Here is an 18,461-nt window from a genome sequence, read left to right as displayed (position 1 = left end):
ACCTTGACTTGCATAAAGAATGAAAAACATTGAGTGAAATAGCTCGCAACACTCGATTTTCAAGGTGTGGTATCCGAAGCATAATCAACAAGTACAGAGAAACATCATCTGTAATTGACAAACCCAGGACTGGAAGACCCAAAAAGATGTCTAACAAGGATGAGCAATACTTGAAGATAATATCCTTAAGGAATAGAAAGAAGACAAGCGTTGCATGGACAACAGAACTGGCAGAAGGCACAGGTGTCACTGTCCATCAAATCAACAGTATGAAGGTCACTCTTGAAATCAGGACTTAAAGGATGTATTGCAGTATTAATATCTGTTAAGAAAGGGGAACAAGACTAAAAGGCTAAAATATGCACAAGAACACAGAAATTGGACTATGGAACAATGGTCAAAGGTGCTTTGGACTGTTGATGAATGGACAACGACACCTGTGCCTTCTGCCAGTTCTGTTGTCAATTCTTTCTATTCCTTAAGGATACTATCTTCAAGTATTGCTCATCTTGTTGATTATGCTTTGGATACCACACCTTGAAAATTAAGTGATGCGAGCTATTTCACTCAATGTTTTTCCTTCTTTATGCAAGTCAAGGTTGTTATAATAGTAGAAAACACTAGTGGAGGCGTTGAGTAAATTGTTAATGCTCATAATGCATCAGAGTAGAAAAATGCAACATGTCTAAGATTTTTGCACAGCAGTGTATATCTCACTTCAAAGCTAGATGTGAAACAAGTGAAATCCAGTAACTCACTGCAACCAAATCATCATCCACGGCAACGCAGTGACACTACAGTGTCAATGCAATGGTTTTACCATTGTAATTTTGAGAGGAAACCTACAGCCTGCTGCTCTTTTCAGCAGAGCTGCTGCTAATGCCTTAATTATTCTGTGGTTTACAATATAATTTGTAAGGTACCTGGTGATTTCAAGATGTGGATAAGAAGGAAGGCGTTAATGTCCTTCTCCTTACAGACACTGTTGACAGACTAACACTATAACCACCCAGAAGTTACCTGACCTCCTGCTTTGCCTGGTCACAGTCTATGAAAGTGACCCTTTGGAGCCCACGGTGAGGCCTGGCACACCCTGCAAACAGCTGCAGGAAGCCGGGTAATTGAGCTGTCAGCAGCCTGCCTGTCTTCAGTTAGTGCCAACACCTACCAGCACCCAGTGCTATAAATAGGGCCTTGTCTTTTAACCTGTAATTTAGTCCTACAGCCACAAGATGTCGCTATAGCCTCCACAGTAAGCCACGTAATGATAAATCATTAAACAATCACCCCATTACATTACTTTAACCATTTGAATTGGTCATCCCAATACTACAAAATATGTATCTCTGTGAATACGTATAACAGGATTTTAAAAGGATGTTTTTTTCAATATTATTTCAGAGAGCTCATAAGTCTAAATACATTATTTATAGGTTTTAATTTACCAGTACACTTTTACGCAAATCATTTTGTAAAAAATGTATTACATTTTCTTGTTATCTAGATCTGACCGGGCACGAATATATATTTCATCAACAGAAGAGAAGATTTTTTTTTTTTTTTTTAATGGATTTCCCGTTTCTGGCACCGATCCCTGAACAGTATAGATTATAACAATTTATTGGAATCTGGGCATTTGATAGATTCTGTAACATATGTAAGCTGTGTTTGTTTATTTTTTCTTTGTTTTGTTTTCATTGGTTTTGTTTTGTTCTTTGAAAATGATTTAAAAAAGGCTGTTCATAAGAAGCCCGTAAGTGTTACTTATGTTTGCATGAAAGACAACAAAAATCTATTCTCAGTTGTTGTGCATTATATTTTGCTATTAAACTTAAGCATTGTCAGTTGGTTAACCCAGTCTTCTTTCATGGATTGACATTTCTCTGTGAAAATGTGTCCTTATGAAGAAACACTTCATCACTTTCAGCATCCAGAGCATAACAGCTGACAAATCTTTCTTGCTAAATTGGGATATAGTTCTTCTGCATGTCTCCAAAATTCGGTCAAAGAAATTCCATTACCGTTTTCTTTTGCATATAATTGATATCCCTCCATTTCTGATTTACAGTAAGCATCAAATCTAACGGGAGGGTTTATCCAAACTACAAGCTTATTAATTCTGCAACTTTATTATATGTTTGATGAATTATAACGTTAGGGCTTTCAAAATAAGTTGTACCCATCAGTGCAGAGTACGGAGTAGCTAATATGGAGCTCGTCCCTTCCTATAAAAGTTTACTTCCATATTAAAATATTTGGTATTTTGTGAATGTCAACGTTTTTCAGTTTGTTTTAAATATCAAACAGTATGCTAAGCAATAGAACATACTTGCAGATAGCAGATTGTCACATGACACAACAACAATAAATACAAGTGGTATAAAATAGGTATAAAGTACAGTTAGAGATTATTAGTAAAGTACTTTAACAAAGAGTTAAGTCTTAAAATACAAGTGCAATACACAAAATGGAGGAAAACGCTGAACTCTACAAGTGACAAATATTGTTCCACAAAACCAATGTGTTACTGTATCATTTGTACTGTTTCTCTTGATTTAAATTGAATCCACATTTTAATATTAGTCTTGTCAAAGTTGACTTTGCAATACGGCTATGGTGGGACAGTAGTACAAACCTTTTTACCTCACGGAAGCCTTAAACTAGGCCTTACTACCCAAGTCTGTTTCACCTGGAGGTTTCAACAATAGCTGAGGTGTTGACCCCCCTCCCATAATTTTAAGCAGACAGGCTGTGCTTGCTGGTTGTGAGGTGAGCCATGCTGGAGCCTGTCAGCTCAGGGAATGCTGAACCGTGGCTGAGCAGGAGTGGGAGTGACAGGCACTAAATGAGAAGACGGTCATGGTCACTCCACCCCAAGCCTCTCCAACCAGGAGGGAGGGGGGTGGAGATATTGGAGGTCTGTATTGACTAATAAGGAGGGATCAGGGGGGTTTCAAGGGATAAAAAGAGCAAGACTATAAATAAATCCAAATAAATATAGATCTGGACATATAAAACAGTGAGCGTTTTTATCCGGGTTTCATTTGACATCTAAGGTGATACATTTTTATTTATACTACAACATATAAATGTCATGACAAGACTTCAAATTAAAATGAACGAAATACCCATTTATTAGCTTGTTTCAAAATACAAAGCAAAATATGTTTCTGTACCTTTTACTCTCAAAGTATTTAGACAGTGCTCTTCTTCAAAAGCCTCTTCCTGATTCTCTTTCCTGGATGTGTTCTACAGGCATACAGTGACTTTACATCTACTGGATTGCAGTTTTCACTCTCCTTGAACTCCTGTGTACTCTTTGTGTACCCTCTCAGTGGATAGCCTCAGGAATTTCATGAAAACTCTGTCACATACACTATAAGCTAAAGATGACATCACAATATGACCAAAGTTATTGCTAACTGTGCTCTACTACCTTTCCGGAACCTTCTAACACCTTCTTTTTATTGCTTAATCCAGGAATGTTCTAAATACTGATAAGTGAAAATAATATCAGATTCACTTCAATATATAGTATATTTACTCAACATACAAAGAACATTTCAGTGTTCCTCTACAACCACACTCCTAACAATTGAGAACTTTACCTACAGTAATCTGTGAAGTAAGGAAATGCTGCTTCTTTGTGAGATTGCTAAGTGTCTGGAATCCTTTTAAATGTCCCTGCAATGAGGGTCACCCATTTTAAACTTTGTTTATTTTTTGAGGATTGCGTATCCCCATGGGGAAACCATGATAAGGCTAGATAAGTTTATTATTGTGTGTGTTGCGGCACCTGTACACAATGATAGAATGCTGAATGTGACAACAGATACAGCACCTCACACTAAATGTATTTATTTATTTACTTTATTTAAGTAACATTAAGAAGTAATTGTGACAAATCTGTTCTACTTTGTGACACACACCATGTAGCGCTCTACAAATACATTGACCCAGATATTCTGTAAACCTCATGAAAACATGTCATTATATCCTTTATAACATAAACAGGAATCCAGCCCCAAATACAGTACTTGAACCTGTCAACATGATTCAGTCTGAGAGTCGATTAGGAGCCCTGTCGACTTCTTTAGCTTTCTTCAGTGTTCTTACTGTTAAGCTCCAACTGGTGGTTTCACTGAATGTAATTTATAAAATTAGAAGCAACGGAAACATACGTCTCCATGAGGAATAAAAGTGTTCAACAGTATTAATAGCAGACAAAGGTCAAATTTTATGATGTGCAGGCCTCCACTGGGAGATTGCATTTCAAATCTCAGATCTGTACAGAAACCTTCAGGACTTACCGGTATGTATGTATATTGTGCTGTATATGTCAATGGTTTAATCCTAGTAGTTTCAGTATTAATTAAATGTGGCTTGTGTATGAAATAATAAGACTGGCTACCAGCAAAATACATCTTCTTTTCGCCACCTTTAAAAAGACCCCAAATCTGTATCCCTGATAACACCTAAGAAACGAAAATCTGTACATTCATATAAACCTGTTCCATTCTTTCTAATAATGTAACCCTGTTGTTTATTATTTTATAACTGATAAAGGTTTTAAGATCAAAATATCTTGATAAAACAATAACCAGCACAATTAAAAAACTACAATCCACTATTATTATTATTATTATTATTATTATTATTATTATTATTATTATTATTTGAATCCTTGGAAACAGAAATACAGGCTATGGGCTTGTCACAAAGACGGCCGGAGTGGGTGGTGTCAGACCAGAGCCAGGAAGTAACACACAGAGACTTGGATTTTGGTTAAGCTGAGCGCGTGATCGCGCTCAGCATTTAATAAACAGAACAGAAAATAAAAGGTTTGAACAGACAAAAACACGGGACACGGCACTTTAAGCCAAAATAAATAGACAGACAAAACGAACTAACACTAAACAAACGGTGCACGGAGACAAACAAACACGGTGAGAACAAACACTTTACGTTTTTATTTCGCTTTTCTTTCTCCTATTCTCTCTCTCCCGTTCTCCACTCTCGAACACCCAACCCCGACTGCAAGAAATGTGCGTCTATATATACTATTGTGCTGGGATTCAATTACTAATTAATTATTCACTTGAATCCCAGCACGTGAATTAATTCTGTGCAACCCCCGTGCTCACATATTACATTTAACCAGCACGTGAAGTGATTTGTGCCCTCCTCGTGCCTAAATACAAATCTACCTTTTAAATCACACGTGAAACACAGACCCGTTTATATCCCGTGTACCAATGACTATACACCGACATTTACACACAACACGTAACATACAACACTTAACACACAAATGCACACAGGGGCAGGGCGCACTGCCACAGGGCTCAAATACAAAGGTCACATAGCATAAATGTAATTGAGGAAACAGTCAAACTGAAAAACCACAGGATAGGACAGCTAGTCTGGAATAACTCAAGGCAGCTTATGGATAATTTAAAAGACCCATGTTTGATAAGACTTTATAAGACAGATAATGATGCAGTTTTCAAAAATTCAATTAATGAGAAATACCGAAGTTTAGCTGTCAGAAAATCTGTTCCTACAATGGGAAACTAAACACGGTTCCGTGACAATGTTAGACTTTTTGTTCACTAACAAGATAAGACAAGTATTTTATCTAACAGCAAAAAAAAAAAAAAAATGAACAGCAAAGCTTATATGTATAAGCCTATATAAATATGCTTTTCTTGCTTATCGTAATTGCAGTGACATTAGACAATCATATGCAATATCACAAGACAAAATGCCAGAAGCTGTGTGTCTGGACTATACAGTAAAAATCTGTGTTTGCTGACTGCTGCAGACAAGTTAAAAAGGAAGCAGAAAATAATCGGCCGATTTCAAGAAAGCAAACACCTGGCTGGTAGTAGGAGCCTGGCCTCACCACACAGTGAAACGCTATCAGATTAGATTTATTTAAAACAAAGCCCTCAAAAGGGCCGCAATCCATTAGACAGATAACAAACTGCACCAGCTTCCGACCCAGCCCGTTTAACACAACAGCAGGGTCAGTGGCCACAGAGACCTCTTCAATACTATTTGTTAGACCTTGAGCTCTTATAAAACACAATGGGCATCCCTGCAATATTGAAAAACTCACAGCTGCAGAACAAACTCACTGTGAGAACTATGCATTCAACACTGCAGAAATTGCAAAGTTATACTGTTAGACCTACACATGTGCTTCAAAAAGTTTACACTCCTTTTGGTCTCAGAACATTAACTACGGCAGGAAACTTGTCATTTTACTTTGCTTTGTACAAAGTTGTTAGCACATTTCCTTGACGGGTTTAAGAGGATTTCAAACCTACCATTTGGCCCACTGCCTACTCATTTCAAACATATTGCCGGCTTCTAATTTTCATATTCTTTAATCAACTACACTGTAACAAGCCACAGGAATGCAACAATAACTAAAACAAAACATCCTACAAAATACTTCTGCAGTGGTAAGTTTTGGTTAATGTTAAGTAAAAACAGGAACTGCATATCTCTTTCATTGCAACTTAACAACTAGCTGTATGCTGTTATTGTGAAACACTGCTTGCCCTGACGTCACTCTGGGATTGGAATAGCCAAACAGACATGCCCTGTTACTGTTTGCAGCAGTAAAAGATTATACATTGCAGATCGTTTACATAGCTCAAGAAGTAAATCAGAATAGCAGATCGGTGATGCATTTGACTGGAAACACCAAAATAGCTGATATGTTATAAACAACCTACTTAAATTAAAATATCAAATATTTTATAAAGGCAGCAGTGTGGAGTAGTGGTTAGGGCTCTGGTCTCTTGACCGGAGGGTTGTGGGTTCAGTCCTAGGTGGGGGACACTGCTGCTGTACCCTTCAGCAAGGTACTTTGCTTAGATTACTCCATTAAAAACCCAACTGTATAAATGGGTAATTTTATGTAAAAATAATGTGTAAAAAAGTAATGTAATTGTATGTAAAAATAATGTGATATCTTGTAACAATTGTAAGTTGCCCTGGATAAGGGCGTCTGCTAAGAAATAAATATAAGGTTCATTGACCACTACACATTAAATCTGGATCTACATGCCAAGTATTTCATTTCTTATTAGTTTGACTGATTGACCATGCTTACTAACTTTTCCAACAAAAATGTCCTTTTCAGTCATACCTAAAATTATTTCAGAAGGAAGGCCTCTAGGGGTAATTCTGCCCCCCGCATAAATGTGGCAACTGTGAGGTAGTTCATTTCAAACACTGTCAAATCAGAAACTCAGCTTTTAGATTTGGTTGAATAGTTACATATATGCTGGAAAAGTTAGTAAGCACAGTAAATAATAATCTAAGCTCAAACAGCAAGTGATAAATTATAGAAATGTGGTTTGTATGATTTAAAACAGGTAAGGCATCTTCACATTATGTATTCCATAAAGAAGCCAATTGATGATTTATATGGATACCTGATTCCAGCTGTGTGATACAACTACCTCTGGTTTCCAGGCACTTGCTCTTGGTGAACACAGTGCAGTCTGCATTACGCTCACCTGGATTTGATAACAAGAAACACAGCAGTGGCTCAGTGGCTGATCCTTGCCAATAAAGCTCACCCTCGGCGCAGATTGAGAAAAATGAAATCCGAGTTTCCCACATGACTCTAGATTTCTCTCTCTTGGCTTTAGGCAGTTTTTGTAAAAACCCAGCTAACAAACACTTCACAAACCATTGGTGTCCGTCATAATAATAAAAAAAGGTATTGTTAAACATTCAAATGTTTACACTCACAGGTAAACTGTTCACAGCAGAACTTTTTTACATTCTTCGGTTGTCTCTATCTCTTTGCAATGGAGTTTCCTTCAAACAGCTCGTTTATAGTAAATATAATATTGCAGAATTATATTACAGTATTAGAGTAAGATGGATGCCAAGACCACACATGCTATTTGGCAAGTTGAATACCAAACATTATTGAAATTAGGGTATTTAATAACTGCACTTTTGAAATAAAAACATTGTGTCTTTATGCACAAACAGTATTGTAACAGCAAACACTCCTTTAGTTCTTGGCTTGATTCGAACAGAGAACAGAATTTGTGCACCCATTAATTGTCCTTTGCTTTAAGCACAATTACCATGACAGCCTTCCCGGCAGTAACTCCTTATAAAAATGGTGCCCTTTAATGGAACTGCTGGAACAATTTCCAGTACATTCTAAATCCATTAACTAGAGCTGTGTAGGTAAATTAGTGTCCTTAATTCTCTAAGTTCAGAGAGCTGAAGTCATCACTAGCTGAAACACTGAAGAAGGCTTTACCTCGGGTTCAGAGAGAAACAAGCTGCCTTCTATTCTGGAGCATACTGATGTGTATTTATATACTAATTCAACTACAGCAAACTTCATTACATAAGGCAGTGGAAAAACAGATAAGTCAACATAACTGAGAAACAGGCTAAATAAACACCTTTCAAGAAATTATACAGTGTCTATTTCCCAACCTGTGCATGTTTGTTCTTGTCGCCTGTATTGTATTTGTTGTGCTAATACTCGTAAACACAGCCAGACTGTACCTCTTCTGTCAGTTGAGATTGCTTGGGTTTGAAGGTGTTTTAGAAAACCTTTACCTTTAGGAATGCAGCAGAACAGCCCAATGTTACAAATCACTCCAAAGTCAGCCTGCTGTTTATTTAAAGTGTTTTTAGAGCATCTGCTCTCTGTAAGTGAAATAACGTTTGAGTGAAATTTAAATGACAGGGTTTTGAACAATTCATGTCAACAACATTTCCAGATTCTCTGATACTAATCTCCAAAGAGCCAGAGTTATAACGGCATAATCATATGTTAAGGACATGAGATATTTATTAGTTAGAAGCACTGAAGGTAAATGCCATATGTTTTAACCCTGGATGTGTGCCTTCTGGCATGTCTTTAGAGCTGTGATGATTTTTGCCATGAAAGTACATACTATAAGTCCTTAAAATGGGTAAGATTACTATCTTTTTTCCGATCAAGTAGACTGCATAGGCTAGACTATGAAATTATTTTCTTGTGTAAAAATAAATATAAAAGGATACTGCCAATACTAAGTATTAATAAATTATCTTCAAAATACAGTGGAAAATGCCAAACGCTAGAAGGATATCCACCAGAATTAATCATTTCTTCTTTTTACCAACTTTAATGGGCATGTTCTGCATCTATAAGGCCACAAAAATACAAAATCCTAAATTCCTTCTCAGCTGCATTTAGTAAAAGAAGAAATGTCTTCTGTACTTATTATAGATGAAGGACCAGTCTCCTGTTCAGTAGAGGGCACTAGTTTCCTACATGTCAACTCTGCTGCTCTGTTTGTAGCTTTGTCAGGCTTTCCCTGAGAGAATGCTTACGGCACAGCTGCCCACATACCAGCTAAGCCCAACGCAGGAAGTCGACAGACTGCTCAGTGGCAGTAACAGGTGCTGTAAAAAATAACCACTGGCTGAGCTCTCCTGTCTACACCAAATCCCCCTGAGGTATGATGGGAATTTACTGTTGACCGTGACGTTCACAGTTTAACGACATCCCTGTTTGAATTATATGTATACACTTCTACTGTATTCTGGTATATATTTTATTCCACCCCCTTTTCTAGCCTTTGATGATGTCCAAGTTGGCATCACTAAACCAACAGTAAAGGAAGTGACATGGAACAGATCCACTTAATGTTCTTTCCTGCTGTTATAGGTACGGTAATACAATGACTCTAATAATGTGAAGGGAAGGAACCCTGCATAACATCGCTGTGTGCTGCTCTCTAAAGAATGACATGGAAGCAACAATTCTGCAATTCAGTGTTATTTTTACTGGGGGATTTCTCTTAAGAGGCCACATTACACTTTATTATCAAATATCTTTCAATCCATTGCTTTTGGAACTGTCCATAAATAGGAATAACTAAACCAAATATTTTATTTTTTATTTTTCAATGTTGTAAAAATGTCCTAAAATATAACTTAAATGATAAAGCAATCATTTTTTTAGTTAATAAAATCGAATACTAGTACACTGAATTAAAATGGTTGTTTCAATTAATGCCACTGTTCTTTTCATTGGTCTGAAACAAGTAACAAAAATAATAAATAATAAATAATAAAAAAATAAAAATAAATAAGCTGGCTCTTTGAGCTAATATATATATATATAGTTTTACTTTCAAACTATTGCATGTAGCTTTAAAATTCTACTGAGTTATAATAGACAGCCAACAATACAGTACATATACATACATGTTTGCATTATTTTACCTGCCAATGTTTCTCTTTGTGTATATTAGTTTTACTTCCACATGCTCTAACAGTTACAGACCCTGGGATTAAAAACTTCATAAAAGAGCCTGGGGATATTTTCTTTCTTTTCAAGCCTTTCTTTTCAATCATATAAAACCATGAATGTTTCTTTCAAGCCTGTCTTTTTCAGCTTGCAATGGATTTTCAAGGTTGAACATATTTTCCCCCCATATTATATATAAATACACTTTACAGATTTATTGTAGGAAGAGAATGGAACGTTGTGTAAAAACCTGACCTACATAACCTACTGAAACACAGTGCATGTCAAGTATGCAATTTGAATGGCATGTACAGTTTAAGCAGTTGATATAATATTTTATCTGAAAGAAGTGCGACATGATATATGTGATACTACTAATTTGACAGAGTAGAATAGTTGAGGTAAAAATAGTTGAATAGGTCAACTAGTCACCACTTTAAATAAAATATGAATAAATTATGTATTTAATAATGTCTGGTGCTCTATTTGTGATCACACAGTTTCGTAACTGTGTACTAGATTTTAAAATGTATTTATACATGTTCTAAAATGTAATTTATATCTTAATGGACTGCATCCACAACTGCAGTTTGAAACGGCAGGTTGATTGTCACTTTTATATTTGAATTTTCTGTGCTATTCCAATCTCACAGTGCCATCATATTGATACAGCTGGGTTAGATTCAAGAAAAAAACATTTTATCATTGTTTTAAATGTTTTTGTTTGTTTGTTTTTTATGTTTTGGTGTGAACGTTGCATACATCTTTTGCAAAATACTACAAGTGCCCTTGTCTAATTCCCCATTCTAGTCTTAGCCCCTAACAATTGAGACCAAAAAAGTAATTTCAGACTGTTTACACCAGTATTAATCCCCATTCTTTTCATAGTCCCCTCCTAGGTTTTAATCCAAATCCAATTTTTGGTACATTTTGGGCAATTTTGATTGATTGATTCCACTGATTTTCAATGTAGTCCTCAGGTAGCTCAAACAGTCCAAGTTCTTGTTTGAACCACTAACTATTTCCAATGAAAAATCACACTATGCACACATATTACTGCATTCAGATGCTTGAAGCATTTGTCGGTGCTGAACCCTCATGGCAGAATCCGGCTTGACATTTATACAACCACTGTTTACGAACAGTGCATTTTCTTTTAGGATTAGGGATTAGCATTAGGATTAAGGTGATTGTTCTACTGTTAGAAATATTTTGGGGTTGGAGTTTGTAATGAGCTGCTATACCTTGCTCTGAAATGTATTTCTATTTTGCTTATCCCACTCCCCTTGGGAGTTCTGCCCCTTGTAGCTTGTCTCAGAAGTGAAAAGATCACAAAAGAAGAAATAATATAGAGGATAACTACTTCTAATGGAGTAACGCACTCTTTACTACAGATTACTAAATCTGTTTGAAACCTTCAACTATGTTGCTAGTTACACTTTAGTTATGCCTGTATGTATACTCGCTATGGTAAGTACTCAGAAGACAGTAACTAGAAAAGAGCTCTGTATAGCCTTCATTCCGGTGAATAAACTCAATTGCCGAAACTGTGTCTCGTTATTTCACCGACTGATCCTGACAGTCCAGCACGACTTAATACGGGGAAAACTCTCCTGGAGTCCAGAACTCTACAAGTTAATACTCATAAATAAAAGCTTCTGCATACATATTTATTTCTGTGTTGTTGAGGGTTCAGCATTGTGAAGTAGTCAGGTGCTGGGTTCAGTGGTAACAAAGCTGCAAGCATGTTAAAATGTCTCTGAGCTAGTTGCAGTGATTGTATTGTGCAATGTTGTAATTAGATCAAATAAAAATATATTTGCTATGGCTTCTGAGTATTTATTACATTTGTAGGCCAAAAAACAACTTTTGTTTGAATCATTTTATGGATTGAAAATGTAAGTAATATTGTTTTATCAACAATAACAATAAAATAAAAATAATTCTGATAGACACAACAATCTTTAACTAAATACAAATTGTTCTGCTCTTTTCATAGAAATGATTGTTTTTTTGTGCACTGAAATAGTGTGGTTATTCCTTTTTAATCTTTTGGATCTAAAAGTAATTTCCTTTTCTTGCCTCGGATTTTCCAGTCCCAGCTTAATAGTGCAGACTCAAACCTCTTGAGCATAAGGAACAGTCTGTCTTACTGTCATGACCACTTAAACTTTAATAAGAAAAACACAAGTGTGAATAAATAAAAGGCTGTGAAGGTGAATATTTCCTCATTTGGGGCATCGACCACCTGTTGGGAGCACAGCATGGGGTGTTTTGTGTTGGTCTGGGTCGTGCAGGAGAGACTTGATGTAATGTTATTAAACTCTGACCTTTGCTAGTGGTGCTGTTCGGCCCCCTGACACTGATGGGTGATGCTAATCCACTCCCGGTGTTTTCGGAAATTCAGCACAAATCTTACTCGTTTACTCCCAGCAGCCGAAGTGCTGTTATACTTGTGTAAATCCCTTTAGGAAACACACAATGAGCATCTCTTAGATTCTGGCATCCTGCAGATGAGAACTGTTGGCCGGAGGATTTGGAAAATATATTAAAAACTAACGTATTTTTGAAGGTTTACAGCAGTATCCTCGTTTCCATTGGGAACACTGAAGATATACACTCTAGTATTTAGTAGAATACAAAATAGGCTTTTATAGCAAACTGTCTAATGGTTAATATTGAAATGCAGCCAAAAAAACAAAAGGCACAAAACCTGATTGCTAAATAAAATGAAATGCATCACGTAGATGGGCCCTATTCACAAAGTTTTAACTTGTGAATTATGTTAACAATATTTTGTCGAATTAATGCTTCATGATGAGTTATAGCTATGTGAATAGGATGCAATTATGACAGTGTTTAAATTCATTCAGCATGCTTATATCATAATTGTCTAATGTAATATCCTTATTATATGGTTTGAAATGATAGTTTGAAAATAAAACTCTGAAAAAGAGGCACAGATGGCTCTATATAGCTGTTTGCCTTTGTGTCACTGTAAACAGCTGCCGTGCCTATAGTTGGGGTTGTAGAGGAGAAAGAATTAGTATCTAAGATCTACTGTTTCACAGAAAGAATCTCATTAATTTAAAGAACCCATTTCTACTTGTAACTGTATTGTGTAGTAGCCTGATTATATCAATATGAATTTGACATTCTGAATTCAATATAATATTTTTAACATTCACCATGAGGTTGTTGCTTGAACACGAGTACATTTCCAGACAACAGTCCTTAAAACTAGTTGCTTGAAAAGTTAGGATGAAAGTAGTTCTACTACATGGTTTTCAGTATCCTTGACTTCCACCCTTAGTTCTTGGATGAAAATGGTGACACTGAAAAAGTGATTCTCTACAACAGGTTTAAATAGATGCAATGGGTTGAATCTGTTCTGAACACAACTGGTCCCCAAAGACAGGCTGTCTTCAACAGCAGGTGACCTTTGACATAAGTTGTACCTGCGCATAATGTACTGTATGAACTAAAAGGCTTTTTCCTATTGAAATCCAAGGCAGTTACTTAACCTTGTGATAAACAGCACGCTAATTAAACCCCATTCCAAACCTTAGTCATATGAAATGCCATTTATTGTTACCAAGGCCTTCCCAGCTCAAGGTTGGTATTTTTACTGAATAGTTAAGACATACTTTGGTCAGCCCTTTAAGGCAACTTGAGCGTAAAACTGACTCGCCAATAAAAGTTTAAGACCAGCTGGAATTCCTTTAGGGAGTATTTTTCATTGTCACAGAAAACACAGCATAGATTATTTGGTGAGTGGGATTTCGTTTCAGATATTTAAAGTATGCTGAGTGCTGCACAGAAGATTGTTTAGATGAGAGATAACCAGACTTGAATCCTCACCACCACACCATTTGCCTCATGTGGGGCTACTGTACTTGGGTATATAGTTCATCATTTTATTTTATTCATTTAGAATTAGGTAACTGAAAGCTGCATTCTTAATAAACAGAAACATTCTCAGAATATATTGACTTCAACAAGATTTTGTTTAAAAACAAATAGGCATCTATTCAACATCTAAACGGATATCCCGGTAAAGGGGCACCTTGGGTTTCTTCACACTGCTGATACAATGGTATAACCTTTCTGTAAAGACTAATGTCAAACCATGAATGTAGTTAATTTTTTAAAGCTGCTTTACACTAAGTGCTGCAAGTAGTAATTCAAAACATTTAAAGTTTGGTAGTACAACATTTATCAAACACATTAAAATAATAAATGCTTTCAAATTAAAACAAATCTAAGCATTGCTTTCATGTTTCCTCTTATTAAAATACCAACTTAGTAAGCAAGACACAAAAGCTCACATTTCTCTTCTCTTATCTTCTAGCTCAGTGGTTATCAAACTTTTTTGTTCGTGGACCACCTGAATTTTTTTTTTATCTCAGTGGACCACACAATAACAGAGTTGGTCACTGAAAAATAATAACATACAAAAATCACTATAATACTAAGCATAACCATAGACTAACTTTTCTTTGTTTCAATACGATGGGTGGGCCTGTTTCTGATAGCAAAGTTATTTTAAAATTGGAGTTTTAAAGAACGGTTCTAGTTTACTTTTCATTAACATGAATTTACCGAGAAGGGGTTAAAAAACTGACTATTATTTTTAAATTGATAATTACAGCAGAAATTGATTTATGTCAATTAATATGAAGTTACAATACATCCGTGAGGTACCAACACAGTCTGAGCTACGAATCTCCAGCTATAATCTTTATTTATAAAACGGAATGTTTGGATGGTGCACGCTGATTGGCTGTTGATTGGCGTTTTTTTTTACCATGCAAAATAGTACAATGCACGGCAGAATTAATTTGTGCCGAAGCACAGTTCAATTAATAAATTATCAATACACAACATATACAACTTGCAATAAATATACAAGTATACATAAGTGCGTAGAATTACAAAAAGCAAAACCTCTGTTGGAAAAAAAAAGCAAGAGACAAGTCAACAACTTCATGAAATCGAAGAAAACTAAAATTCTTGGGCAGCTGGTGTTTTTATTGATTTGATGAAACACAAAGACATGGTAATCGACTTGAAAACAGTTAGTCTTGAAAATCTAATGGTCTGCTATACGATAATCAGGCCTATATGCTTCAGTGCGTAATTCAGTTGGTCAAGTGTACTCAGTTTTGTTATGTTAGCCTCCGTGCTGGTCTCAGCCGCTCCGTAAACAGTGCTGACATAAACCACAATGATACAGCCTGAGTGTCGGTGACCAAGCATTTAAAAATGCCAATCGTGTATTTTTCTATTAGCTTCCCCAGGTCAGCGGTAGTAATGCGTGGATAGTGAACTTTGTCTTTGCCTCCTTTTCTGTATCTTTTCATTGTCAACAAAAATACATGACTGGCATTTTTAAATGCTTGGTCACTAACAAGGCTAACATTGCGGGTTATGTCAGCTCTGTTTATGGAGCGATTGAGATCAGCACAGAGGCTTCATTAATTTGAATTAATTACAATAAATGGAAATGTTGAAAACCTCCAGTTTAATGTTTACAACAAATATACTGCTTCGCTTCGTGCATCCAACCCAACTACAGCGGTATGTTAATGCAACACAACGCACAATCTGTCGTGTGTTACTTTACAAGCTGCACGAGAGCGCAATACACGAAAAAACCCTAATAACTAATACATTTTAGACACTGCAAAACTATATATGACGGAGAGTTTAGACATTTTTTTACTCGGAGATATTCTCCATGTATGCATTGTCTTGCTGCGTCTGTAGCTGAATTTTTAAAGTCTCAAATTTTGGGTTTGCAATGGGATCTATAAATGATGCTGCTGCATCCTTTCGGTAATTATGTAACCTTTCCACGGACCACTTGAAAGGATCCTGCGGACTGCCAGTGGTCCATGGACGACAGATTGAGAACCACTGCCCTAGATACTACATTTTGTACTCAGCAGCCCTTCCTTAGATAACTGAAAGATGTTAAAATACCCCCTGCAGGAGATGAAAAAAAAATAAGTCAAACAGGAAGATAAAAGCGTCCAGAATACTTTGTACATCTGCCTGGAGATCTATGATAAGGGGCCCTAGGGCACAGTGAAAATGAAAAGTGTACGTGTCAGAACGTGGGCTGAATGACTTTTTACAGCTCTGCAGGCCGAGTTTACTGTTTTATCATTACCATTACCTCCCCCCCCCCCGCCCCATAGTGCAATTATATTTAGTTTCTACTTCATGGTATTTCATGGTAATGTGTTTGTAAGATAGTAAATTCAGACCCTCAAAACCAGATGTAATCATGTTCAAAGCATGTCGCTAGAACACTGGATTCCTTGCCAAAAACTCTGTTTCACTGTACAAATCTTAAATGAATGTGCTTCTCACAGGAGACACAGCTGTAATATGGCTAATTGAAGTAAAGCTGTAATATGATTAACAATAAGCAAAGGAACAGGGGGTTGTATAGGTTGCGGGTATTTTCAGACATTACATAAAGATGAATAAGAAAGGGGTTGGATGTGAACATTTTATATCTATACAACAGGTATTTATTGTGGTTTGTTTTCAGCTCTACCTTTTCATAGATGGAATTGCTACCGTATTTTCATTTGTATCTAATGCTGAATGTAAGCCACGTCGATCTTTAAAAACACACAATTACTACAAAAAAGTGTATTTAGAGAGTTAACTTTCATTTCTGACAAAAAAGTGCAACAGTTTGTAAAATTTAGACAAGCGATTCCCAAAATAGAACCTTCAATAGCTCAGTCAATTAGGCACTGTGAAAAAGTGTCATCAGTCCATGACATACATTCAAAGTACAGTATATGGAATCATTTCTTGTATCAAATGTCCATTTGACTATTTAGAGGTGAGAATTCAAAATGCCTACATACTGAAGTTGTTTAAGACTGTGTCCACAAAAACTGTAATCACAAATGGATAAGCAGTTCTCAAGATAAAATGTAACGTAAGTGTGGCAATATACAATATAGTGCCTCTACTACATGCTCATAGATTCATTGAATTCCTTATGATAAAACACAGCTATTCCATCGGTGAGGTCATCTTTCGTCACTCCTCAAATATTCACGAACTTTAATATTTTTGGATTAATGCCTCCAGAAGAAACAGAACTATAACTGTATTACCGCGGTTGTATAAAAAGAAAAACCAACATGGACAAATAATGTATCTCAGAGGGCTCTTACTGTCATCTGTGTCCTGCACGATAGTGATCTGAGTGGATGGATACTCGCTGCCGATGCGTCCTCCCATGGGCATGCTCAGGGTCACGTTAAAAGTCTCCTCCTGCTCGTACAGCGAATCGTCAATGACGACGACTCGGCACAACTTCTCCGTCTCGCCCTTGTCGAAACGCAGCACGCTGTTGTGGTCCTCAAGGCGGGAAATGTAGTCCGAGTAAGACAGCACGCTCGTGGGAATGGTGCCCGTGGCAGTGCCTGTGAAACATGGATCAAAGGGAAAGGTTTCACACTTAACCACTGGCTTACAGCCAAATCCATTTTTTCACCAAGTAGGCTTGATTCATCCTACACCAGAAATAAAAGCAAAAACACCTAATGAAACAGATTCTCTTGTTTACTTCACTTACAATTAATCATTAGCTGGTGCTGCGATATAAGGCCCTATTTGCAACAACAGTATAAATCAATTCCATGAAGGTACTAGAAAATACATTTACAGAATTGTATAGTGATTTATATTCCTTTCTCCAGACACAGAAAGCAGGTTAAAGCTGGCAAGGTGCAGCAGCCCTGTTATACATGTCTATGGTACTACTGTTGGACAGCTGGCCTGCAGGCTGTTGTCTTCACAACAATGTAAAATCAACAAGGATTAATGTTAATGCCTGAGAACAAAAAAAAGAAGCTGCATATTTGTAAAGGTTTGTTTGAATGTTTGAAGGGGAAGTCCTACCATGTTGAGTGAAGCAGATGACCATCAGCTCCTGGCTTACATCCCCACTTCTCCTGACTGGGATCATCAGCTCACCAATGTCTTCTTCTATGGAATATGTCGACTGGGGGATAAAGACTGTGGACTCTGAAGGTAAAGAAAAGCAGGACGCATCCATATGTTAATCCACAGATTCAACATTAAGTTAGGAGCTTTGTTAGTTCAAATACACGTTTGATTGCTACACAGTTAT

The 18,461-nt window shown here is 36.6% G+C and overlaps 1 protein-coding gene across 1 annotated transcript in view; it reads right to left on the bottom strand.

Moving 5' to 3' along the window:
- Positions 1-18,461, bottom strand: part of LOC117405959 (FRAS1-related extracellular matrix protein 2-like) — a 96,716-nt gene that overhangs the window by 29,364 nt on the left and 48,891 nt on the right. The window contains exons 5-6 of the mRNA XM_059031252.1: positions 18,230-18,355; positions 17,500-17,751 (exon numbers count right to left, since the gene is read on the bottom strand). Coding sequence (XP_058887235.1) covers positions 17,500-17,751; positions 18,230-18,355 — 378 coding nt within the window. The remainder of the gene's footprint in view (positions 1-17,499; positions 17,752-18,229; positions 18,356-18,461) is intronic.

Source organism: Acipenser ruthenus, chromosome 9 (genome assembly GCF_902713425.1).
Source record: "Acipenser ruthenus chromosome 9, fAciRut3.2 maternal haplotype, whole genome shotgun sequence".
Taxonomy (NCBI): domain Eukaryota; kingdom Metazoa; phylum Chordata; class Actinopteri; order Acipenseriformes; family Acipenseridae; genus Acipenser; species Acipenser ruthenus.
The sequence above is the reverse complement of the archived record's forward strand: the minus strand, read 5'-3'. Positions and strand labels throughout refer to the sequence as shown.